Source organism: Colletotrichum truncatum (genome assembly GCF_014235925.2).
Source record: "Colletotrichum truncatum strain CMES1059 chromosome Unknown Contig_0007, whole genome shotgun sequence".
Classification (NCBI taxonomy): domain Eukaryota; kingdom Fungi; phylum Ascomycota; class Sordariomycetes; order Glomerellales; family Glomerellaceae; genus Colletotrichum; species Colletotrichum truncatum.
The window spans coordinates 3,508,548-3,534,906 of NW_027222404.1; the positions used below are offsets into that span (position 1 = coordinate 3,508,548).

The 26,359-nt window shown below is 53.7% G+C and overlaps 5 protein-coding genes across 5 annotated transcripts; all 5 read left to right on the forward strand.

Annotated features, from left to right (window-relative positions):
- Window positions 1-147: 147 nt before the first annotated feature.
- Window positions 148-1,920, forward strand: CTRU02_211384 (uncharacterized protein; the record flags this gene model as incomplete). Its single annotated transcript, XM_036720406.1, has 1 exon — window positions 148-1,920. The coding sequence occupies one exon, from the start codon at window positions 148-150 to the stop codon at window positions 1,918-1,920; it is 1,773 nt and encodes a 590-aa protein (XP_036588149.1).
- Window positions 1,921-6,011: 4,091 nt separating this feature from the next.
- Window positions 6,012-7,286, forward strand: CTRU02_211385 (globin; the record flags this gene model as incomplete). The annotated part of the gene is made up of 1 exon (XM_036720407.1): window positions 6,012-7,286. One exon carries the CDS (start codon window positions 6,012-6,014, stop codon window positions 7,284-7,286), a length of 1,275 nt encoding a protein of 424 aa, XP_036588150.1.
- Window positions 7,287-13,884: 6,598 nt separating this feature from the next.
- CTRU02_211386 (uncharacterized protein) lies at window positions 13,885-15,355 on the forward strand (the record flags this gene model as incomplete). The annotated part of the gene is made up of 2 exons (XM_036720409.1): window positions 13,885-14,143; window positions 14,202-15,355. 2 exons carry the CDS (start codon window positions 13,885-13,887, stop codon window positions 15,353-15,355), a joined length of 1,413 nt encoding a protein of 470 aa, XP_036588152.1.
- A 987-nt stretch (window positions 15,356-16,342) lies between these two features.
- CTRU02_211387 (hybrid nrps pks) lies at window positions 16,343-23,898 on the forward strand (the record flags this gene model as incomplete). The annotated part of the gene is made up of 3 exons (XM_036720410.1): window positions 16,343-23,125; window positions 23,177-23,789; window positions 23,849-23,898. 3 exons carry the CDS (start codon window positions 16,343-16,345, stop codon window positions 23,896-23,898), a joined length of 7,446 nt encoding a protein of 2,481 aa, XP_036588153.1.
- A 969-nt stretch (window positions 23,899-24,867) lies between these two features.
- On the forward strand, window positions 24,868-26,161 carry CTRU02_211388 (fungal cellulose binding domain-containing protein; the record flags this gene model as incomplete). The annotated part of the gene is made up of 4 exons (XM_036720411.2): window positions 24,868-25,029; window positions 25,050-25,249; window positions 25,307-25,773; window positions 25,827-26,161. The coding sequence occupies 4 exons, from the start codon at window positions 24,868-24,870 to the stop codon at window positions 26,159-26,161; spliced, it is 1,164 nt and encodes a 387-aa protein (XP_036588154.2).
- Window positions 26,162-26,359: the final 198 nt, after the last annotated feature.

A 26,359-nucleotide genomic window follows, 5' to 3' on the forward strand; every position in this document is an offset into this window, starting at 1 on the left:
TAAGCCAAAATCTCACCACCTAGCCACCTCCCCGGCGCTGACTTCTTTTCTCTCATTTGTTTTTCCGTCTTCGACTTCGATACGACGACGCATTAGGGAATTTTTTTTTTTTTAAATAGGGCGTAAAAACAGACAGTAATTATCGTCATGGTCCAGGTTCTCTGGTCCGCCGCCCTGGCGCTTTCCGGCCTCTCTATCGCGCGGGGCATCTCGGCCGAGATTGTCTCGGCGCAAGTACCCGCGGCGGAGGAGGGTTCTGCGAAGCCGGCGTTCACGGCGAGTAGCCACCACGCGCGGGAGAACGCCGCGCACATATTCAACGCTGTTCACTCTGCCATGAGGCAATGGGGGTCTTCTCTGCGTCACAACGGTCTGGGGTTGATACCCGCGACGGTCCCGGAGGGTACACTGCTGTATCACGGGACGAGGTCTAACTCTACGCCAAAGGGGTTCGAATGGCTCGCGTTCGAGATGGAGCATTCGGAGGGGTTCGCGAGGAGTTGGAAGGGTGGATTCGGGACCCCGCCTCCGAAGAAGCCTGGAAAGGGTTCCGGGAAGGGTCCTGGTGGTGAGCACCCGCCGCCACCGCCATCATCACAGCATGTTGTTGCGGTCGAGGACGAGCAGAGGGTGCTGAGTGGTGATAATGATGATGATGGACGTGGAGGCAGCAGCTTTGATGATGATGGGGATGGGCCGAGACCCATGAGGGGGTACTTCCATACCTACCGCGCGAACCGCGACCTGAAGTTGCTGTACCTGGACGGCATGTCTGCGGGCAAGACCGCCATGGGCACGCTCGACACGCAGGATTTCCTGCTCCGCGGGGTGGGGAACGCGAGTTGGTTCGGGGAGTGGGAGCGGGCCGCGGGCGTGTGCGAGATTGTCAAGGCGTGGGGGTTCGACGGGGTGATTCGGATGGAGATTGGGTTCGAGTCGATCTACTGCGACTTTTTCGACGGTCTCGACCTCGTGAGCGCCCTGCGGCGCCCGTGGAACACGCAGTTCGAGGGCCGCGGGGACATTGACATGTTCGAGTGGGCCAGGGCCGTCGGGCAGAGGTACGACGGCATCGGGGGCGGCAGGGTCAAGTTGGACTTCTCGAGGATGGTGTCCGGGCTGTGGTACCCGCTTAACGTGAGCAACCCCAACGGACGCAAGGATATGCCGCGCCTGGGGAGGTTGAAGGAGGAGGAACGGGAGGCGATTGTGGGACGCGTCGAGGACGTTGCGCGGCAAGGTGGGAGAGGGTCAAAGGTCGACTGGCAGGGGCTCGTCGATATGATTGTCACGCGTCACGGGGACCGTATAGAGGCGCTGGCGGATGAGCCTGGCGACGAGGATGAGGCTTTTGTGAGACAGGTGCTTGTTGTCACGAATACTTTTATAGATTACCCCCGCGATGAGTTCGACTCTGCAAGCGTCATGGGGGAGGATGGCCTGGTCAGGGAATCACGGGAGAGATGCGTACGGCATTACCTGACGCCGGCCAAGATCTGGGAGGACGAGTGGACGCCCGAGGAGGGGCTCATATTCACGGCGGTCGAGACGGTGGTGCGGCGGATCTGTGGAGATTTGTACGCCGTCCGGGGTATCATATTAGATGCGGCGCCGGAACTGGCTGCGGCCTTCTCCGAGACGGAGATCAGGGCTGCCGTCGGCGACGCGGACGACGGGAAGATCGGGGAGGCGGTGGCGCGGGGCAGGAAGGTCGTTCAGGCTCTGAAGAGCGACCTGGGGTGGAGCATGTGGAAGAAGTGCAAGCCCGGGTGCGGCGTCGCCGAGGTTTGCTTCGTGGCCATGTGGCCGTTTGGGACGGAGGAGGACCATTATCACCCCAGCTGCAAGAACAGGACGTCTCTTGGGGGGAGGCCTGCGGGGAAGAAATCGTACTGGCGCTTCGACAGCGGTTTCTTCTGATGATGGCCCTCGGCTTTGCTTCAAGTTTGGTAATTGTGTGTTTTTGGTAGACTGTTTGCTAGTTTGTGGTTTCCATGCAAGCGGAGCGAGCTGCTAATTGCGGAAGAATTTACATTCAATATTGCAAACCTGAAAACTGGCCATTCCTCGACGCAGTGCAAGCAAAGACTATACGCGTGGTCTTGTCACAGGCTAATAATCAAGCTGACATCCCCGGGTGGAAGCAGTCGGCGATGCAAACAGAGAAGCTGGCTACGATGAGGTATCCCATTAAGGACTAGAATAAGATCACCGCGGCCTTGCGGACTGTTGATGACGCCCGAGACGAGGACATGCCATTTCTCAAGTCAGGAGACTTGATTTCTCAAACCATATCATCTTCAACCCGAGGACACCCTCAGGTCTCTCGGACCGTAACAGAGTCACTACCAATCTGAAGTATTGTCCAAGACGGACGAAAGGATGATAATCGGTTATTTTAACCGAAAAGTGTCATTCTTTTCTCCCCTGCCTAGTCGGAACAGCTCCACGGCGGGACCCATCGACATGGACCCCCCCCATCAACGATGTCACGGAAGGGGACGAGGGCATTCGAAACCAGCACGGAGCTGAAAAGCAGGCGTGGGCTCACCCGGAGGGCGCGCGTGACGTGTGTGTAGAGAAGAAGAAGAAGAAGAAGGGCTCGAGGTTGGGCATCAGTATTTCCACGGGATTGGTAATTGCATGATTCTACGTGGCAGCTCGCTCAGCCTCGGGGTCCCGGGGGGGGAGCCCTTCACGTTCTAAATTCCAAATTCGTTTTCCACCGTGTATCCGAGGCCATGGCTAGGTTCCTGTTTTGCGCCCTCGGCCGGGGATTGTGTATGGTGAACAGACTTGGAATGACATGAGGATCCTGCGTCTACGCAAAAGTGGGATCATGCCAAGGTTGGGGTACAGGCGCGTGGTGTCTCTTTTTTTTTTTTTTTTTTTTTTTTTCCGCAGGTTTGTTTTCTAGGGTGCAATACGGATAGCTACACCCAAAAACAAGGTAGCTCAAACGAGGATACGGGGCGTGAGTTATTAATTGCAATGACCATGATTGGTGAGAGAGAGAGAGGTCCAGGCCCTTCGAGAAGGTTGTGCGGCGTCCCCAAGGTGGCTCCCATGAGCGAGGCACAGTGTAGTAGAGCAAGGTAGAGAGCAAAGGTCCGCGCGGAACGATCCCCTTTGATCTGCCCTCCCGTTCCGCGGAGGTGCTTCCTAGGGAGACGGGGAAGACCGGGTTGTGATTTTGGTGGAAGTGAAGGGGGATGTGAGGGCGACAATTGTGGTAATTTGCTTCCGGTCCCGGGAATTCCTCTTGGATTACATAAGGCCAAAGTGCATTATGTCAGCGTTCCTGTTGGCGGCGGCAGTCGCGTGGCAGTGTGGGTTAGGTCGGTCTTTCCCGTTTCTCTAGGGCAGCCTAGGGGGGTGCCACTATTACTGGTTTTGGGCCTTTTTCATCCTCCCTCTTCCCCCTCTAAAATGTCGCTAAAAAAAAAAAAAAAAAAAAAAAAAAAAAAACGAAAAAAACGGCACCCGCATCACCGAGAAAAATCCAGGCACAAAGCCGGGCCGCTGGGGCTGGGCTCCCAGTTTTCCAGGGCTGAGTGGTTGCATGACCCTTGAGGGGGAGGGAACTCTTAGAAAATACCACTAGACTAAAGACGGTACTGCCAGGGCGCTTCCGCTTCGCTTGGGGGTTGATCAGGCCAGGTTCTGTCATGGCTTCTGTCGCTGAGGTGAGCCCATCCCATCGGCATCGCGGGGCACCAAGCGAGGTGTTTTTTTTTTTTTCTCGCATTCTCGCATTGTCATTTTTTTTCTTCAGCATGTGGTTTGAGTGGTATTTTTACTCCTTTCGGTTTATTACGGCATGTTTTCCAAGATTATTGAGTTGAAGCATCTCCGGATACCTTGTCCATGGAACCAGATGACTGATTCCCTTTTTCCCTCAGCCGCGGGGAGTGCCGAGCAATAGTCACCATGCAATGGGGAATGAGTTTAGTCTAGACTGAGATACCTAACTAGGACTTAACCCCATTTGTTGTTGTTGTTGTTGTGTGTCAGGGACAAAACAGGGACATTTTCAACGTTGTTTTTCCAAAGGGGGGGGCTTTCAGATATCCTACGAACGTTACGTCGAGTGGCTGCCATGCTGTTGAGGGCGGGAGTGGCGGTGCGACATTTGTCTTGCATTTCGACTCGCAAATCACCTCTCGCTCGAGTCGTTCCCCTTGAGAAATCAGGACAGGTTTACCGAGTACCTTGCGCGGGTTATCTGGCATGGCATAGCGACATTTCTGTCTTGTCTTGTGTCGTTACGCGCCCACCCCTCCTGTAAACCCTTTTACCCCCCTCCACCCCCCCTTCCACCTGGGAACTGGAACAGGCACTGGTCCTAGAAACTGGTCATGGAACCTAGCTTGCTCATCCCATAGGGCGTAGGGCCAGTGCAAGTACCGACATGAGTTGGGAAGCGAAGGAACCCAGTGCGTTGGGTACGCGGGTTTGGCCGGTAAGTTTACTACGTCAGTAACCACCCGCGGAGATGTCATGTGGCACAGGCAAAAAAATGGTGTCTGGGCCTCCATGTGGCATGTCACCGACGCCTTTAGGGATTAGAAACAAAACGCTACAGGCTTTTAGCGGGAGGGGAGGCTTAAGTCTCGGGGTTGGAACCAGTGTAACACACGGACGAGGCTCTTAACCTCACAACAGCGCGTTATTTGTTTCCTACAAGCCTATTCGTCTGCTCTTTCTGTTGAAAGATGAGAGAAACCGAGTTGATTCCTACTACGGAGCGGAGTCGTGTGTTGTTCGTCATCTTCATGTACGCGTGATAGTCATGTACCAGCTCTCAGACTGTGGGTTTCAGAGATCTTGCATTTGCATTTGCATCCTGCTGGACCCAGAGGGTTAGCAAGGAAAAAAAAACAAAAAAACGAATGCAATGCCAGCCTGGCATGTGAAGCTGCTTTCTTGACAAAGTAAACCTAGCACTCTATTGTAATATCCAAAGTGGACCGTGACAACATAGATTTGGGCCATGACTATGCAATGCAATGGCAACAGTCATCCGCGTAATATGAAGATAAACCCTCACGGGGGCCGTTGGATCCCTGAAAATGGAGTAGCCGGCGGGAGGGTTTTCCGCCAAAAATAGGAATTTGGAAAACAGAAGAGAAAAAAAAAATTTACTACCACCTACGTAGCACATTCAGCCCCAATTGCACACAATCAATTAGGCGGTTGTGCCGGTGGGATTGCCGCCCGCCCCCAGTGTTAGTAGTAGTGTTAGTAGTGTGTTATGTATAGGCAATGTACTGGGTAGGTAGTATAGAAAAGCGAATGGGGAAAAAAACAAGAGAGAGAGAAAAGGGCGATCTACCACACTAGCCGATAAACAGGGGTGGGCCCGGCCGCACGTCACGGCGCCGCGGAGATGCAAAGATCTACGATAGTCCGATGTCAGGCCACGGCAAGAAGATGTTACGGGATGCCCATAATTTATCCCCTTCACTTTTCGACCTCCGGGGTTTAGTCTCCGGAGCGGAGGCGTGGAGCGCCCTTGCCAGCAATGACGGATTGGACGGGCCACTGAGGGTCTCGATATTTGTCAATCCCGGGAGCTCATGTGTCGTTCGATGCAATGCGGGTGGAACAGAGTTCAAGGGTTCCAGTTTGTCGCGCAAAACGCCCGATGACGCGCCCTGTGACGAACTCGAACTGGATATATACCGCCCGATGCTCCCGCCATCTGAAACCGAAGAGAAGAGAACAGTATAGAGTAAAAAGAAGACAAGGTGTATCATCCCAACCCATCCAACGACAAGTCTTGTTCGCACTCGAACAGATCCAAGCCAAAAAAAACATCAGACCAAAAAAATAAAACAGATAAAAGTTAGCTGAGCACACTCGCCTCAGCATCATACTTTTGCATCAACCACTTCATCCGGTAGATGTCTGCCTTTTCCAAAACATCTCGTCTTCTTCTGCCAAACTTGGCTCGCACATCAATCACTCAGCGCCTCATCAACCGCTCATTTGCCACCTCAGCCGCCAGAATGGGCCTCACTCAAGACCAGATCAACATCGTCAAGTCCACTGCGCCTGTCCTCAAGGTGCACGGCGAGACCATCACCACCCTCTTCTACAAGGACATGATCGACACCAACCCCAACCTCAAGAACGTCTTCAGCTTGCGCAACCAGGCCAACGGCGAGCAGCCCCGCGCCCTCGCCAACTCCGTCCTTGCCTACGCCACCTACATTGACGATCTCCCCAAGCTCAAGGGCGCCATCGAGCGCATCGCACACAAGCATGCCTCGCTTTACATCCGCCCCGAGCATTACGACATTGTCGGCCACCACCTCATGAAGGCCATCGGCGAGGTCTTGGGCGATGCCCTCACCCCCGAGATCGCCGAGGCCTGGACCGCCGCCTACGCCCAGCTCGCCGATGTCTTCATCAACCGCGAGAAGGAGATGTACACCGAGGCCGGGACCTGGACCAACTGGCGCAAGTTCAAGATCATCCGCCGCATCGACGAGTCCGACGCCGTCACCAGCTTCTACCTCGCCCCCTCCGACGGCAAGCTGCCGCTGCCCGACTACCTCCCTGGACAGTACATCTCCGTCCAGGTCCCCGTGCCCGAGCTCGGCGGCATCACCCAGCCGAGACAGTACAGCTTGAGCGAGGCCCACAACGCCGGCGAGTACTACCGCATCAGCGTCAAGCGCGAGACGACCGTCCTCGACGCAAAGGCCGAAGATGTCGGCAGCGGCCTCGTGACCGGCCTGATCTCCAACAAGCTGCACAACGAGTACCACGTCGGCGACGAGGTCGAGGTGTCGCACCCGCAGGGCGAGTTCTTCCTCGACGTCAAGCAGGCCGAGAAGGCCGACGTCCCGCTGGTGCTGCTGTCCGCCGGCGTCGGCGCGACGCCGTTGATGGCCATCCTCCAGACGGTGCTGAGCCCCGAGAGCAAGACCCCCAACAGACCCGTCAAGTGGGTGCACGCGGCGCGCAACAGCTCCAACCTCGTCTTTGCAAAGGAAGTCCGGGACCTGACCCGCAAGAGGGATAACGTCAGCGCTCACATCTTCTTGAAGGAGGTCAAGGAGGGCGACCAGAAGGGACAGGAGTACGACTTTGGAGAGCAGCTTGATCTCAAGAAGCTGCCTGCCGAGGACCTTGGTCTCGGCGACAAGCGCACCGAGTACTTTATCTGCGGACCTCGGGATTGGATGCTCAAGGTGAGACTCGTGCTCGAAGGCCTCGGCGTCGAGAGGGAGAGAGTCAAGCTGGAGCTTTTTGCGACTGGTGACGTCGAGCAGTAAGGATAAGAATGCAAAGTTTCCTGATTTGAGTTCTGGGTCCAGAGGTCAGACAATGGGATGGAGGAAAAAGACCCGATGGCTGGGAAAGACCAGGATCTTGCGAAGGGATGAAGCATTGGCGGGGTTGTGGGCTTGTTGGAGCATGGTTTGGGTTTTTTGTTTTTGTTTTTTTTTCACGTCGGCGCGCGCCTTGCTTTGGATGTACAGATAGACAGATACCTCTCTTTCAAACGTTTGGAGTTTGTGGGAAGAAAAATTGAAAGCTTTCTCTGTGCCAGATCTCGTATGAGTGACCAAAGAAAAATTAAAAATTAAAAATGCTGAGCGTTCGTTTCCTTTTTTTTCCCCTACCCAAACGTGGAGAGGGGAATTCCTCATCGTCTTGGTTGTATGACTTGGCTCTCCCTCGGTTCAGCAAGGCGTTGGAGTTGAGGCTTTCTTTTTCGACGACCGTGCCATTTCGAGGCAACATCTTCTGGTTCTTTTTTGCACGCAGAAAAAGTTCTGTCACAATGAAAAAATTTTCAAGATGCATAACAAAAGTTGAAAAACTGGGCTTCTAGAATCGAGATCGAGCCCCATCGTGTAGCAACTAGATGAGACGCAAGCAGAATGAAGTTGATATCGACGTCGGAAAAGTGACAAGAGACGACACGATGACAAGTTTCGACGAGGCTCAACGCTTGTGCTCTGTTCCTTACCTATCGAACGCCGCCACACAGAAAGCATTATCCCTTCTCGGACTAGTATGCTTGGGGTACAGCAACCAAGCAAATCGTTCGTGCTACTCGTTTTCTTAATGCGTCCATTGTGACGCTCACCGTTTGACGCCTGGCTCGGAGAAATCCAGCCGGAGGCGGGTAGGTGGCGAAGTGGGCATACCCGTGAAGAAGGGCACAACGCGCGCTGACAGTGACCAAAAATAAAATGGGTAAGGTAACACGAATGAGAAAATTTTCGTATCATTCCTTAAGAAGTGAAAGTTTCTTATTTTCAGCGCTAACAAAAAGAGGTAGCCGTAGCTTTTGCTTCGGACGCGCGACGTCGTGCATTGCATTTGGTGACGATGATTCGCAGGCCCGCAGGACGCAAAGATGCGGCATCGGTTGCCTCTTTCCCCGGCGGGCGGGAATCCGGCAGAGATTCCGGCAGGGCAATTGAGACGAAGCAGGGAGGAGAAAAGATAGATGATGATTGATTCCCACCAAGGATGTTGCGCATCGTGCATTTGGCTCGAGGGGGAGGGGGGGGTTCAGAGCTGGGGTGAAGGGGGGAGAGAAAGATCCCGGCGATCCAGTCCCGTAAACGTGCATGGCCCGGCTGTAACTTCAGATCCTAGATCGTCATCGATATCGACGCCGCGGATGCAAGATTCAGGTCTCCTCCCCCCCCATTGGGTTGGGTACGGACAGCGATTCCGTGATTCCGTGATGCCGTCCAATATGAGAGCTGACCAAAACTCAGCCCGGCCGCAGGGGCAAGTACATGCTGTAGGGAGACATCGATGGTCCCAAGCCCGAGGTGATGGTGGTGAAGTCAGAGTAAGCAGGGCAGCCAGGGTAAACAAGACGCCTCCTTTTGGGGGATCGTTGGGTCAATAAAATGCTGGATCGGCCCAGGGGTTCACCTCGGACCATTATGGGTGAGACCACGTGCCCCGGGGAGCCGGAGCGCCGACCAGCCGGCACTGAGGTCCAACTAAAAGGGAAAGCGCGTATGGGAAGAGGCCGCCTTCCGATACGGGACTTTGAGCTATCTTATAGTAGGGTGGGGCAACCCCATAACGGACGAGACGGGCAGAGAGCAGGACGGGCAGGAACGGCAAGACGGGCAGGACGGGCAGGTACAACCCCCGACAGAAGGGCAAGTGCCAGCAACAAGGGCGCCGTTTAGATCCCGCCTTCCCTACGGAGTACCCATCACCTAATGTACCTACCCGCGTAGTTTATCGGAAGGGGCCCTCCCCCTCGTCCGGGAACCTCCTTCCCGTTCTCCCCGTCTTGACATTTCTTCCATTCTGTCCTTTTTTTTTTTTTTTTTTTTTTCATTTTGTGTTACTTTGTACAGATACCTGCCACATTCCCCTCCTTGCTAATTCCTTTACCTTTCCACTCCTGATTTGTTAATTCTTTGTCAAAAGATCCCTCTTTTCCTCTTCCTTCTTCATTACGCCAAGCTCTGACCCATGATGCTCCATCCTTTGCTCGGATATCCAGTGCCAGTGCATCCCTTGCCCTGCTTCTCTTAGGCTTTCTTTCCTTGCAGCAGATGCGGACAGGGGACACGACAAGGACTTGGGGTTGGGGGGAAGCTCAGCCGGGAGAATTCCATCGATCTGGGACCACCAAAATTTTCTTCTCGCCTTCGTTTCTTCTTCTTCCTCGTTTATTCTTTTTTCCCCCCTCTTCGCCTCTCGTCGTTTGGTCCAATCGGGGCCTTGAAGCACACTCCGGATAAGCAGATCGCTATCCCTCGCACACCTCTTGCAGCTCACGCTAAGGTCTCAACGGCATGGCCGCCGTCATATTTGGTATATCATATCGTAGCACCGCTGGATCGCCGGAACTTCTCCGGGATGGACCGGACCTCTGACAGTCTGTCTCACCTCGTCTCGGTCGTTGCTCATCAGTGTCATTCCAGGGGTCAAGAAGAAGAGAGAAGCGATCTGGGATAGATGAGAGGGCCAGAGTTCTGGAAGAGTCACTGGCATTCCCCAGCTCACTGTCCTCAGCTGCCATATCCGTACGGAGTACTACTCCCCCCTTCTCTTTCACTCGTCTCCTAGAGCACGCGATAACAGCTGTGGAATGCCAGGAGCCAAGATCTACCCACCCCCGAGCTCATCATTTTCTATCACGAGGAAATTCAGCGTCCACCTGACCCAAAATGAACTGGACTGAATTGGACTGGACTGCTTTTGATGCTATTCACACGCCTTGTGGGTTTCCCCCCCATGGTCGTACTCCAGCCGATCCCTCGCATTTTTCGTCAGATCTGGATTGATTGATGCCTCCGTGTCCCAGAAACCCATGCGTCTAGTTCAGAAGTTTCAACGTCCCCATATCCAGTCGAATGCAAGACTGCTCAGCTTCCTGTGCAGCTCCAAAATCTTCGTCCCGGAAACTAGTTGCCAGTATGCACCCAGCCGCTGTCAATCAACGTCAGCGAACCTCTTTTGAAGGCAAACCCCCCGCCGGTATTGCAAGTAGCCGCCCATATGGTCCTCTGGCGTCGTATTGCATTGGCCTAGAGTTCCCACTTGTGCCGGGGCTGAAGAATTTAGGCCATGCATGGGTTCAAGATTCAGCGAATCGATAGACGAAAAGCCAAGTCCGAAAGGGAGGGCTGCTGTCATGATGCGACGTAACCCAACATCGACTACCTTAAAAATACACCTTACATACTACCAGGCGAGTAGTCCTTGAAGTTGTCGCGCTACATCTTCCAAATGATCCTGAGTCGCGTTTAACCAGCACGGGGTACTGGATGGCCTGATGTTCATTCCGTGGGATGGGGCCTCCGTTGCTGCATCATCCTTGATTGCTACGCTATGCTGTGTTATTACTCAAATATAACTGCATACGGCCGCTTTCGACTCACTTGGGAATCGGAACATGCACCAAAGAATAGAAACAAAAAACAAAAAAACAAAGGCTTCGTCCGCCTTGCTCGACTGACACATTATACAACAACCAAAGACATCACACCTTAACTGGATGGGAAAAAAAATAAAAATTAAAGTGTGCGGCGTCATCCGGTGTTACACGACGCCTATGGTAAAGAAAATGGTAACAACGCAGTGGACGCAGTCGGCGTTGGTTGTACAGTGAGTGCTACGACATTTTCACGTGGGATCCTGGCGGGTCGGCCTTCAGGAGACTGTCATGAGCCCGGGTCTGCGTAACGCGGACACATCCGCCTGTCCATTCTTGTGGGCAGAAACCAGGTTCTCGTACCTTTTTCGGGAGTCCCTGCCCTTGGGTGAAGTCAGTACCCGCACGCAAATGTCTCTCAAATCAGGGCATCGAGGCGTATGCCAAATAATCAGTCCCACAGCCAGCATCGCCGAACTCTCTGTTTCTACCCCTTCGTCTACCCCCTTTAAGAAGGTGTGCATAAATTCAATTGCACTCTTTTTCCCGAGCCACAGCTTTGTCACAACACGCCGGTCCACTTCTTCTGTCTTTCGTCATAGTCTTGTGGTTTAACCCCTCTTCCATCCGGATTTGCAGTTGGTCTTGCGGATGCCAGCCACGCTGGGGTCTGATCTGGCTTGAGGGGTAGCGTCCAGTGTGCACCATACCCTACTAGGTCTTAGCTTCTCATCATCCTCAGCCACTCGGCACATGGCGCTAGACCTGCAGCTTTCCCGATCCGGCATCAGTTGAATGGAATGTGTGTTCCTCACATTCAGAGGCGTTTCAACGAACCATGCTCTTGCGCGCAGCCCATCACCAACCTCGCCCATGGCTTCACAGTCACTCGTGCCCGTCAATTATGCTCTCTTACTTGGCCTTCCCGCACGACAAAGAGACGGCGCCTTCCTGCCATGCTCTCGGCCGTATCCTTGTCGATCTAACTTCCTCGATCCATAACGGGCCCTTTCCAACGGCCATTCGGTGCATGGTTGTCTCCTAGCGCACCGTAGGTTGTTCCTATGACTGCTTAGTTGTCCACGACATTGCTTTTTCCTTCAATGAAGATGCTGTCACTAGAACTCTCATTCGCCAATCTTGGGGGTAGCTCTGCTCATTATGCCCCAACTCTGTCGTGGGAGGCAAAGCTAAGGCAAGCAGACTCACCTTGTTGGACCCGGAAAGGTCTTCTCTCATCTTAGGTGTGGTCTTAGCCAATCTTATCCCGCTATTTCTCGATATGGCTGCCACTCTAGATCAGCGTTCGCCAGCGAGAGATATTGCTGCCTTTGCATATGGAGAAAAGCACGGGGTATCCTGGCAGGACCGGGTTGCCGGAACCAGCTTGGTAAAGGAGGAATTTGAGCAAACAAAGCCAGGCAAACAATCGAGCAAACAAGCCTAACAACCTCCGACCCCTGCTATCGGTGTCAGGTCAGGCAAACATTCCCAGATGACATCTCAGTCAACATTTTGGTGCCCAAACTTGCAATTCTTTGACCATCCACTTATCCGGGCCCCTTATAGTCGTGCCAACTAAGCCATCGTTAGCATCCGAGTCGCCCGGGGGACATGTTATTTCAGGGCTGCCCTCAACAAATGGCGTCTTCATCGGCCATGCTGCGGATGCTGATACGGCTATCATTGATATATGAACTTACCTAGCAGTGTACGACCCGATTCACAACAAGCCTTCCATAAAGGAGGAGAACAACGTAATGATAGAGGACGCGAGAGCCAGCTCTGGCCGTTATTATGCTGTTCCGTATGCGCGAGCTATCCCTACCATGCCTCGCTCTCGAGACTAGCTAGGCTCTCCGTTTCAGAACAGATGCTCACCGCACCGCGTCTGCACCGTACTCCAAGAAGGCATTCGAAGCGAGGGACGACAATAGCAAGCCATGGTGCAGTACCAGTGTCCTAATTACCAGCCTAGTCTTGGCACTCAGTTCTCACAGTCACCCTCTTCAGTCAGTTCTGTATGGCTGGTGGTCTCTGTCGACCCCATCGGCCGCCTGGGTCATACCGTACAGTGGTGGGAGCAACCTCGAGACGTAGGTTAGAGGGTCAGGCCGGATAGACGCCACGCCTGGCGGACATGGGCTGCTGTGAACAAATTTCTCAAAGTCTTTATTCACTCCCCAATTCTTTCTTTGTCGTTCGCTATACCGTATCGGTTTAATTTCTCGATTGGCATTTCGTTTTTTGATGTTTCATGAGCTCCACGACAGGGACCCTGGTGGATTTTTAGACCCCTTGCAACCGACCCTTGATGTTCCAGGTGCAGCCCCAGCGTAGGCTCGAAGCACAGATACGGGGCCCAGCTCAGCATGCCCTCAGACTAGCTGTGTGTGTTTTTTTTCTCTTCTTTTCTTTTTTCAGGCATCGTCCTTCAATCCCATGGCTATGGGGTCAGATCGAAGAAATACACGCAGGCCTGTACCAGCGTACTGGGCCTCCGGGGAGGTGCCCATTGGTCGTCTGTCAGACCAAGCGTTACTGGCGACCCTTCAAGAGTCCCAGTCAAGTTCATGGTCCAGTCCAGTCCACGGTCCCCCCCCCTCCCAGAAGCTAGTCATATGCCATCCCATTCGAGTCCAAAGGACAAGGTCCAGCGCCATCATCCATATTCGCCATGTTTTACCATGGCGTTCAAGGCTAACTGACGTTGTCCAATAACAGTGTCCCGGCAGTCATATGCTTTTTCAAGTGGGCTGTAATCGAGTCGAGGAATGGATCTTCCTGCGTTTGTCATTGCCTGCACCTCTCTGCTTGCTCTACATCTCACAAACAGTACCTTTTCCCCTGCCCACACTGCTGCATTGATGCAAAGAGTTGTCTCATTGTTCAGGGATTCCTCCTAATTTTACCTTAGTTGGATGGACCCAGGCGTATTTGATTAAACACCGCCCCCCGACTCTGGAATCCTCGCAATCTGTTCTTGTTTTGCCAAACGCCGAACCATGGCTCTGACAATGATGGACGGTCCGAATCGGAAGGCCTGCGACCGATGTCATACACAGAAGCTCAGCTGTAAGCGTGTCGGCGATGAAGCTTGCGAGCGATGTGTCAGGCTCAAGACTCAATGCAAATCAAGCCCCTCCCTGCGCTATCGGAAACAGCACCAGCAGCGCTCGACAGATGATGTCGTACGAAGAAGCATTCCGTCGCCCAAGCGCCAGCGGGCCAACAGCGGGAGCCACGTTGCGCAGCCCGAACTGTGTGAGTCTTGTGTCTTTGGCATGTCTTTGCCCCTCCCTTACTGACGATTTTCGTGTAGCCATTGTGAAGACTCAAGCAAGTGACTCTACCAGTAGGGCCACTGGGTTTGGAGACCATGCTGTCTCTCCAGAGGCCGTGTTGGATATCGCCGATTTCGACTTTGGCTTTGGCCAATCTAGCCTCTACCAACCAAACCCAACGACAGTTCAGACTATGCCTCAGTCTTTTCCTGGAGTCATGGAAGACATGATGCCGGGAGACGGCATTTCTCACGCTTGGAGCCCTCCACACTCTACCACTTCAGATTCAACATTTACGTCACCCGTAGCACCACACATAGACCCGCTCAGCCAAGTCTATCTTGACAGCCCAGGCTTGTACAGGCAGTCTGTTCGGTCTGGCCAGTCACAGGGCGACGTCACTCCACCAAGACGGACGAGAAAGTATGCGAAGCAAAGGACGAGGCAGATTATGCTTCGGCCTGCTGCAAGTGGGCGGGACTCGTCAACAGAAGAGTGGATGCCCCAGATCATAAACATCAACTCCCGCTTGTTCGAGCTATCTTCAAGCCTACCACACCAGGCCGAACCTTCAGAAGACCCAGGGCGATCTGTTATGGTCTCAAGTGCCGATGAAGGCAGCGCAATGATGACGCCGTTCCCTGTCGACGAGATGTTTAAACTCTCGCGCCATTTCGCCGAGATTCTTTCGGAGATGGCACCGATCGAAGGCGCCTCTCCCGCTAGCGACAACGAAAGGCACCAGTCGGCTAGGGGATTCGACACACTTGCGGATCCGGCGACTTGCCTCTTCATCCTCTCCACATATGTTCGACTTCTCGACATGTACCACAGGGTATTCAGCTGCATTCACTTCCAACTAACACATTTGCAGCCGGCCAACTTGTTTCAGTCTTGGAAGCTTCCCGGCGTCACTGTCGGTTCCTTTGCGGTTGATTCGACGCCTTCACTTCAAATGTCTCTTACGATTCAGTTAGCAGAAGAGTTTCTCTTGCAGATGCGGCAAGCAGCATCATCGCTAGATCCGACTCAGAGATCGACGAGCACAGTAGGTGGAAAGGCGCTTGACACGAGTTCTATGTTCTCTGGGGTAGTAGATGTCTCATTCCAAGCCTTAAAGAGACAAGAAGATGGCCTGTTGCAGGAGCTAAAGGACCTACATAAGGATATGCAGTCCTTCTTGGACGGATGAAGATATTTCGGGAATTATCAATGTTACATAATACCATTGTATTTAGCGCAATTTTCCATGCTCTTAAGCGGACCTATACAAATGTAGTTTGGCGTGGTATGTCTAAAAGCACAGGAGTGGCTGTTTGAAGGAGAGAAACAAGCCAAGCTTAAACAGAGCTACCAAGACAAAGAAACGTCGCCCATACACAGGTACCACAATTTTCCCACGAGGTTATGCTTATGAATTGTCACTTATTGACTTTTAGCCAAGGCTGCGGACCGGCGCGTGGTTCTGAAGAAGAGCCAGTAAAGCCTAGCATTGCTGTGGTGCTAGTCTTCCGTTCTCGTCACCCAACTAAGAGTTGACACAGGCCGCATGTTGTTCGTCGTTGAAGAAGAGGCGCCTTTCATCAAGCCTCCCGAAAGCCGATGGCACCTGCAACGATCAGATCCTAAACTGAAGACTAAGGCTAAATAAGTAAAAAAAAAACCCGTTCCCGGGCGACTGGCCACCGCCGAACGTGCACCCCATACCCCGGCGACCGTTCGAGACATTCGGCCATGGAACTCCGAATCAACCCTTTCAATCCAACGTGAACGCCGAACCTCAAACCCCACCACAAACACCCCCTTTCTTCGAGCCACCCCCCGACCGTGGGGATGTGTGCTAGCCTAGGTGAGGCGGGTTGCCCCTTGCTTTTTCAACATGGGCACAGGCGTCATGGTATCGAACCTTGTTGCGAGGGAGAATATCGCGATATTGATGTCGCTGGCTCTACCGTGCCACTTTGTAAGTGATTTTCTATATATCCCTTCTCAGTCGTCGCCCAACATCATGCAGTTTGTTCGAAGCAACCACACATCGATTCCTCTTCTTCTTTATAATTAAAACATCTGTCCCACGTCTTAGACACCCGCTCCCCATCGACTTACTCACCTTCTTCCACTTATACCCATCTTATTCTTCCCTTAATACATAGTTATTCTAGAAATACCCCTGACAGCAATGTCTACCTACAAGATTCCCCAGTCCGAGCCCATTGCCATCGTTGGCACTGGGTGTCGGTTTGCCGGCGATGTCACGACTCCTTCTATGCTCTGGGAACTCCTCTCGAAACCCAGAGATCTCACACAAAAGGTCCCTGAAAACCGTTTCAACGTGCAGGGCTTCTACCACCCCGATGGCGAGTATCACGGCGCCACCAATGCCACCCAGGGCTACTTTCTCGAACAAGACCACCGCGTATGGGATGCCGGATTCTTCAACATTACCCCTAAAGAAGCTGAGGCTATCGATCCCCAGCAGAGAATCATTCTTGAGGTCGTATATGAGGCCATGGAGTCTGCAGGATATACCCTTTCCCAATACGCTGGCCGCAAGGTGGCTGTTTACGCAGGTCTCATGACTGCCGACTACGACTCGCTTTGCCAGCGGGACGATATCACGGCCAGCCAGTACTTCGCAACTGGAAACTCGCGAGCCATCCTCTCCAACAGAATATCCTACTTCTTCAACTTCCGAGGTCCTTCGATGACCATCGACACGGCCTGCTCATCAAGTCTAGTAGCACTGCACCAGGCTGTCCTCAGTCTCCGATCAGGCGAATGCGAGATGGCCTGTGTGGCCGGTGCGAACATGATGATCACGCCCGAGCAGTTTATTACCGAATCAAGCCTCCACATGCTCAGCCCTACGGGGCGGTCTAGAATGTGGGACGTCAACGCAGACGGATATGCCCGCGGCGAGGGCTTCGCCGCTCTCTTCATCAAGCCACTTTCTCAAGCCCTGAAAGACGGAGACACAATCATCAGCATTGTAAGAGAAACAGGCGTCAACTCTGATGGCCGTACTCAGGGTATCACCATGCCGAACCCTCTGGCCCAGGCTGAGTTGATCAGAGACACATACCGCAGGTCGGGGCTGGACTCCCAGCGTCCCGCTGACCGCTGCCAATATTTCGAGGCGCACGGAACAGGAACTCAAGCAGGAGATCCTAGGGAGGCGCAGGCTATTTCTACTGCTTTCTTCGGGAACGAGGCTTCCGCCGTCGCTGATAGTGAGAGCCAGAAGCTCATTGTCGGCTCTGTCAAAACAGTCATTGGCCACACGGAGGGCGCCGCTGGGCTGGCTGGTCTATTGAAAGTGGTGCACTCCATGCATCATAAATCAATCCCGCCCAACCTACACCTCGAAACCCTCAACCCGAGTGTGCATCCATTCTATGGGCATCTTCATATTCCAACCAGGCTAATACCATGGCCCCAAGCCCCAGCGGGCCAGCCCCTTCGAGGAAGTGTCAACTCGTTTGGATTTGGTGGCACGAACTCGCATGCCATCCTCGAGAGATACGAGCCAAGCATTCATGATCAAGTTGCGAGGCGTTTTGCCCCGTCTCTTGAGATCCCTGCCACCTTACTCCCTGTTGCAAGCGATGCAAACGCCCCCAACGTCAATCTTCCTCTAGTCCTCTCTGCCAAATCGCAGAAGTCCCTTGTTGCTGTGGTTCGATCTGTCCGAGAGTTCATGATTGGCACAGAGAAATCGGCAGACGAGGTTGCTTACAATCTCTACTCTCGTCGCTCAGCCTTGACCTACAGAGTGTCTGTAAGCGCCGGATCTCGAGACCAAGCCGTCGCCAGCCTGGACAACCTCCTGGCCAAGGTTGGCTCCTCCACAAGCCCTGAGCTTGGCGTCCGCGCCAAATTGGACGGCAGCAAGCCTAAGATTCTTGGAATCTTCACTGGGCAGGGTGCTCAGTGGTCTGGTATGGGCCGCGAGCTCTTCAACTCGAGTCTCATCTTCCGTAACGCCATTGAGAAGCTTGAGGATGTCCTTCAGAGCTGCCCGCATCCTCCTACTTGGTCGCTAGTCAAGGAGCTTATCCACCAGGAGGACGCCTCGCGAATCAACATTGCCGCCCTGTCCCAGCCCCTCTGCACGGCCATTCAGATTGCCCTCATCGACCTTCTCTCCAGCCTTGGTGTTTCATTCCACACCGTTGTTGGCCACTCTTCTGGCGAGATCGCAGCTGCTTATGCTGCAGGCGTGCTCAGTGCGCGGGACGCCATGCTCATTTCCTACTACAGAGGCATGTCGGCTCATCTTGCAGGTGGTAAGAATGGCGAGAAAGGCGCCATGATGGCAGTCGGCATGACACGCGCCGAGGCTTCCGCTTTGTGTGCGCGAGATGATACCAAGGGTCGGATTTGGGTTGCTGCCAGCAACGCACCCTCCAGCGTCACATTGTCCGGAGACGCGGACGCTATCAAGGCGCTGCAAACCGAGTTGTCTGCAGAGAACAAATTTGCCAGACTCTTGGTCGTGGACACTGCTTACCACTCTGCTCACATGGAAAAGCCAGCTTCAGAGTACCTGCATGGCCTGGCTGCATGCGGCATTGCCCCGAGACAAGGCAACGGTACGATCTGGATTTCAAGCGTCTACGCTGACGGTACGGAGCCAACTGTCGAAAATCTCAAGGGCACCTACTGGAAAGACAACATGGTCAAGGCCGTATCTTTCTACGAGGCTGTTGACCTGGCTCTGAGCTCTCAGGGACCATTTGATTGCGCTGTTGAAGTTGGCCCTCACCCTGCTCTTAAGGGTCCTGTTCAACAGACTGTGAAGGCTGCAACTGGTGGTGCACTTTCGTACGCCGGTCTCCTTGATCGCAAGAAGGATGACAGACATGCCTTTGCCGACTTTTTGGGCTTCACTTGGTGCTACTTTGGCCCCGAGGCTATCAACTGGAAATCCCTCGTCACCAACTCCACCCAGCCCGGCGTTCTGTCTTCGAAGATCGAGCTTCCGTCTTACCCTTGGGACCATAGCCAGATGCACTACCGCGAGTCACGCATTGCTCATCAATATCATTTCCGCGAGCAGGGACCCCACGAGCTGCTTGGAGTTCGCACCCGCGACGACACCGAGTTTGAACTCCGATGGCGCAACATCCTCAAGCTGGAGACGGTCCCCTGGATTCAGCACCACAAGTTCCAGGGCCAAGCCTTACTTCCTGCTTCCGCTTACTGTGTGCTCGCTTTGGATGCGGCCAAGGCCGTTCTCAACGGCCGACAGGCGTCAGTTGTCGAGTTGACCGATCTTGAGTTCATGAGTGGTATCTCCTTGGAATCAAACACCTACGGAATGGAGATCCTCGTCTCCTTGAGCATCCAGCCTCCTTCTACCAAGGGACGTCTAGCAGGCAAGGTCATTGACGGTGCTTTTACTATTACATCCTGCTACGCCGATGGAGTGTCGCCGATGCAGAAGAACTTCACTGGTAACCTTCGCATCTACCTCGGTGAACCTTCTAGGGGTGCACTTCCAGAGCGCGATCCAGCTTTGGCAGAGACACTTCCAGCAGACACCGACGCCTTTTATCAGATGATGTCAGATATCGGTCTTGACTACACCGGCCCTTTCCGCGCGCTCGAGGGCATTGACCGCAGGTACAACTTCTGCACTGCCACTCTCAAGAAGTTCCACGATCAGGACAGCACTGGGCTTAGCGTTAGCCCAGCGACACTGGACAGCTGTTTCCACTCCGTATTTGCTGCTTGCGCTTCTCCAGGAGACAAATCTCTCTGGACTTCTTTCCTGCCTAGAAGTATTGAGAAGATTCGCTTCAATCTTGCCCTTTGCGATGGCAAGTCGGGTGACGGCGCATCGTTGGTAGTTGACTCTGTCATCACCCAGGAGATCCCCCGCACCAAGACCGCTACAACCAAGTTTGTAGGTGACATGAGTATCTTCAACCCGCGCGGCGAGATGGAGATCCAAGTTGAGGGTCTAATGGTCGCTTCCTTCGCCAACTCGAAGCCCGAAGACGACAAGGAGCTCTACCTCCACACCGTTATGGACCTCGACCCCGAACATGAGATTGTCTCTGCAGATCTTTCCTCCGAAGATGTCGCTATGCAGCGCATCCTTCTAGAGAGCTGCGAGAGAGTTGCGCGTTTCTATATCCAGGATGAATCTGCCATCCAGGAGATGGGCGCTGCTCCTTCATTCTTCACGCCCCCGACGTCACCTCTTGCTAAGCCTCCGTCGACTGAGAAGACTCCTAGCCCGTGGAAATACGACACTCCTGAGTCTTTGGAAAAGTTCATTCTTCACTCGCCTTTCTACCATGCTTTGGAGTTCATCCGTCTTTTGGGGGAGAACCTGCCCGACGTCCTCCCTGCCATGATATCTACCATTATCCAGGAGGCGAAGCAGCTGCACCACTTCAGAGTCCATGTCAGCCGCGTTGTCTCTCAGATTGCTCATAAGTACCCTCGCATGCGAGTACTTGGCTTGACAGATCCCGAGGCAGGACTTTCAGAGCATGTCATTGGCGGTCTCAAGGGTTCGTTTGTGTCGTACACGATTGGCACCGAGGCGGAGAAGAACCTGCTCGCAAGACTTTCCGGGCCCGAGGCACTCAAGAAGAAGATCGACCACGAACACACAAAGCTCCTCGATTCCGAACCTGATGCGTCTCTCCAGCCTTTCGACTTGGTGGTTCTCAACACGTCAGTTATCAAGGGCCCCGAGCAGCGTGACAGACTCAAGCACGTCCAGAGCCTCATGAAGCCTGGTGCTTTCCTCATTCTTATCCACGAGTCGATGAGCCCTCTTCGAGACAGACTTCGCCGTGCCTTTGGTGTGAGGACCCGGGTACAAGAGCCACTTACTCCTCCAGAGTGGCCTGATGTGCTGGACGAGTGCGGTTTTGTCCGCACGGCTAAGCAGGCCGAGCAGTTTTTTGCCCCTGACTTCTCCCTCATTGTCAGACAGGCCGAATCGGAGATAAAGCAAATTGCGTTGAATCCCTTTAACAGCTCTGTTCCCAAGGTATCTGGACACACCCTTATCATTGGCGCTGGCGGAAACTCAGCGGACCTGGCTGAGAATATCCACAAGAAGTTGGTTCCGGCGTGCAGTATGGTTGACATTGTCGGCGACCTCGATTCTCTTCAGCCCGCCTACTTCAATGAGGTCAGCAATGTCGTCTTCCTCGCTGACCTGGACGAGCCCATGATGAGCTCTATGACTCCCGAGCGCCTTGATCTCCTCCGCGCCCTGATGGCCCCGGAGAAGGTTGTCTTGTGGGTCACTATGAACTCCCGCGCTGGTAACCCCGAACACGCCGCGACATACGGCTTCTCGCGCTCCATGCTCGCTGAAGTCCCCAGTCTGAAGTTACAAATGCTGGACCTCGACTCACGACGCGACTCTGCTGACGCCATTGCCGAAGCCTTCTTGCGATTGAGCATGAAGGGCCTGCGTACTGGCGCCCAGGACGGCGAGTTGTTGTGGACACACGAGAACGAAATTTTCATTGAGCATGGGCACAGACTTGTCCCCAGAGTGGTCCCTTGGAAAGAGGGCAACGACCGTTTCAACTGCCCTCGCAGACTTGTCTCTTCAGAAGTAAACACACTGGAGAGCTGCGTCGAAGTTGTCTCTTCTCAATCCGCGGACGGTTCGGCGGTATACACTGCCAACGTTGTTGAGGGTGAGATCCTTGACGCGATTGTGCCTGATCAGAGCGTCATCCAAGTCAACTACAGCTCCGTCGAGGTCGTCAACTTTGGTCTCAAGTATGCCTCACACATCTGCATCGGTAAGGATGTATCCAATGGCGAGCAGTGCCTGGCCATGACGAAGTCGAACTCTTCTTATGTCACGGTGCCTAACTCATGCATCTTTCCCTTGGGCGATCGCAACATGGAGCCAAAGGCTTTGCTTAGCCTTGTTGTGAGATACCTCGTTACTCTGTCAGTGGCAGAGGATATGATGGAACAGACCCTTCTCCTCCTCGAGCCTGACTCTGTCCTCTTGGATTGCATGAGGGAAGTGTTCGAGCCCAAGGGCGTCAACGTCATCGCCTGTACTACCACTCCCTTCAAGGGCAAGTCAACTGGCGAACGTTACATCCACCCTTACGCTAGCAACCGTGAGCTCAAGTCACTCTTCCCCGCCAATGGTGCCGCTATCATCGACTTCCTTCCCGAGGGCAGCGAACTCTCTGAGGCCATCCTTGACTGCCTCCCCGAGAACTGTGAATACCATTCTCGCTTCTCCCTTCTCACTTCCGAGCACGTCGTTGCCCTCGGAGACTCCATGGAAATCGAAGATATCTGGGAGTCAGCCATCCTGAAGGCCTTGGAGGACATGACTGGTATGAAGGGCCAGATGGGAGTTCCCAACATCGATGCCGTCTCCGTTCCCCATATTCTGGACCAGTCCGGCAGCGGAAATCCCTTCCAGATCCTCGACTGGCGCGCCAACCGCACGGTACAGCACATCGCCAAGCCGCTTCTGGGAACACAGCTTCTCCGCCCTTACAAAACTTATGTCCTCGTCGGCCTTACTCGTGACATGGGACAGAGTCTGTGCAACTTGTTCTACGAGCACGGCGCGCGTCACTTGGTGCTCGCCAGCCGTAACCCCAACATGAACCCTCAGTGGATCGGCGACCTTGCCGCTAAGGGCTGCGAGGTGCGCATTGAGAAGCTGGATGTCACCAGCATCGAGAGTGTCCGCGCCTTTAAGCAGAGGTTGGCCGCGGAGATGCCACCTATTGCTGGCGTCATCAACGGTGCCATGGTCCTTGATGACCGCGTCTTTGCGCAGATGGATGTCGATACTTGGACTCGCGTCATGCGACCCAAGACTGTCGGCTCCAGCAACCTCGACGAAATCTTTTGCGATTCTGACATGGAGTTCTTCATCATGACCTCGTCCTTCGCTGCGCCTGGTGGCCACGGTGGACAATCTAACTATGCCGCTGCGAACATGGTGAGTATCATTGACAATGGCTTGTTACCTCTTACTGACAAATGTGAACAGTATATGAACGGCCTTGCGGCCAACCGTCGCCTCCGTGGTCTCCCTGGTTCGGTCTTGAACATTGGTGTCATTTACGGCCTAGGACTTCTCCACCGCGAGCGCAACGATATTTATGCATTCCTCGAAAAGGACGGATACCCTCCTATCTCGGAGCGCGACATCCACCACATGTTCCTCGAAGCCATTGTCACAGGACGCCCTGTCGAGGGACAGATTTACGATATCACAACCGGACTTAGCCGCTACAAGCCCAACAGCGCAAACCCCCTGCACTGGCACAGAGACCCGCGCTTCTCGCACTTTACAGTTGAGGATGATGCCGAGAGTGCGGAGGAGGGAGAGGGCAAGCAGAGCCTGAAGGAGAAGTTGAAGGCTGTTGTTTCCTCCGACAGCGGTAGCCTTGAAGAAGTTACAACGGTTCTCGTTGAGGGCTTCTCGAGGTACCTCGAAGTTGTCCTTGGTGTTGGCGAAGGGAGCGTCAGGGGTGAGCACAGCGTTGGCGAGTTGGGCATGGACTCGCTTGTTGCTGTCGAGGTGAGGGGTTGGTTCTGGAAGGTTGTTGAGCGGGATGTTTCTGTGATGAAGATCTTGGGAAGTGCAAGTGTTGCAAAGTGTGAGTATTCCCTATCCCTTGAGGACGACTTGAGACTTGAAACTGACTTGTATTCATAGTGTGTCATGAAGTTGCTGAGGGGTATGTTGGCGAGAGAGCTAAGGCCTGAAATGGAAGAAGAGAAGAGAAGAAGAGTCCCCATAAAATGGTGATCGTATAGACACTTACGCATCGTAAAATCTGCTTGTTTGGTTATTTCTTTTGTTACAAATTTCGAGGGTTGGTCTGTCTTGTCTAGATTCACTATGTAACGGGTGGTCCAGTTTCTTCGGCAAGCGTTGTTAGGCTCCAAGTATTAGTATGATGGGAGGTCTTTTAGGATTTAAGTTTGATACCATTGTTGCCTCAAATCTTAGTTTGTTATTTCATATAATACAAGGAAGATATTTCCTCAACTCGACCTAGCAATCTACCACCGTATTGAACCAATCCACTTCGGAGCCGAGAATCCAAGCTAACTCCATTATCATGGATGCAGCCCATCCGCCGAGACCAATCTAGAATACAACGGCCCAAACTCAAAATGTCAGGAACCGCATACATTTATTAACTGCAGTCCAGACTTGGCTCTGTGAGATTCCGCTCAGCCGACGGTGGCAGTCGATGTGGATCCAAGCCGTTCCCCTTTTGGGGTCGGGGATGCCCTCCCTCCGCGTCCCCGCATGCGCACACCACGCTACCGCCCAGCCCAGCTCTCCACCTACCCTACCCACCCCATCCTCCAGGTTAGCCCATGGCCATTCTTGTTCTCAGATTGTCTTTTGCTTTCTTCCAAAGTGAACCACGGACCCGGGTTCTGCGTTCTAATCAGGCACACGAGAATCTCCGCACCCGGGCAACCCCTGGCCATCGATCTTTTCCCGCCAATTGACTGGCGAGCGGAACGGCGTGCAGCTAACTTTTGCTACCCGCTTTGGTACAGCTTCCGCGGCACTCTTGTCGGATGCCATCGTCATGAGATGGAGCAGATGAGTCTGTGGGGAATATAAGAAGGCGCCGGGGTGCTGCCGTAAGTCAGTTCAAGTCTTGTTGTCCGTTGGGTTTGTTCCTCTTGTCGACTCCAAAGTCTCTGTTAAAGATGGCTCGTGTTACGGCTTCGGTCCTCTTGGCTGCTGGCCTCGTATCTACTGCGACCGCGCAGGCTCCTGTGTGGGGTCAATGTGGTGGCTTGGGGTGGAGTGGCCCGACGAGCTGCTCTGGGGGGTCATATTGCTCATCGCAGAATGCGTGGTACTGTGAGTCACGGCACTCATGAAGCAGGAGATGACGTCGGATACTAACTTACTAGACCAATGTGTCCCCGGTACCGCGCCCCCGGCATCTTCGACTGCTTTCACGAGCGTACCGGCATCGACAACCGTTCGAACCACGACCGTCACGGTGCGGACTACATCTTCATCCTCCCGCGTGACACCGTCGGCAACTAGCTCACCTGGGGGGCCGAAATACTTCATCACCTTGTAAGTCATACTGGGCGCTCATGTGTCCTCGCTTGGAAATGCTGATGTGAGATGCAGCGGTGACTCGTACTCTCAAACGGGCTTCAACATCAATGGCACGAAGCCCAATCCCCAGAACCCTCTCGGCAACCCCGACCTCCCGGGCTGGACGGCCTCTGGCGGTCTCGACTGGGTTGGCTTCATGGTGACGCAGTTCAACGCGAGCCTGACGTACAGCTACAACCTTGCTTATGGCGGCGCAACGACCGACGCTACTCTTATTGCGCCGTACGCGAGCACTGTGTTGAGCTTCATCGACCAGGTCACCGAGTTCTCGAGAAGCTTGGCCCCGAAGCCATCTTGGGCGCCGTGGAATGCCGACAACACGCTTGTCGGTGTATGGATGGGTGTCAACGACGTCGGTAACGCTTTTTGGTTGGGCAACCGTGAGACGCTCCTTGTTCAAGTGCTGGCCAAGTACTTTGAGCAGTTGCAGATTCTGTACAACGCTGGAGTGAGGAAGTTTGTTCTCCTCGGAGTTCCTCGTAAGTATTATCACGCCGTTCTGGAGAAAGCGACATGAACTGACGTGCCTCAGCCACTCAGAAGACACCTCTAATGCTTGCGAACGGCGCCGACTCTAATGCACAGCTTGCGGCTGCGATCAAGCAGTACAACGACCTCATTGCCAGCAACCTTGCTGCGTTCAAGGCGAAGAACGCGGGCGTCACCTCGTGGATTGTCGACACCACCGCTCCCTTCGACAAGGCCATCAACAACCCGACTGCCTACGGCGCGCCGGACGCCACATGCTTTAATGCCAATGGTCTTAGCTGCTTGTGGTTCAACGACTACCACCCCGGTGTGCAGATCCAGAAGCTTGTTGCGCAGGCCGTTGCGCAAGCTGTTGGTGCGCCGTGGTTTACAGGTTAGTTTTCTATATCGATGAGCAGTGGGAGATAACTGACGTATTATCAAGCATGAGAATGTTTTCTAAAAAGGTGATCAATGCGGTTGTAGCCGGTATCTCGATTTAACGAATGAGGATTATAGCAAGGGTGCTGCTAGCTCATGTCGGTGTACAAAGCCTCTGAATTGTAGTTGATATCCATATCGTGATGTTATCCTAAG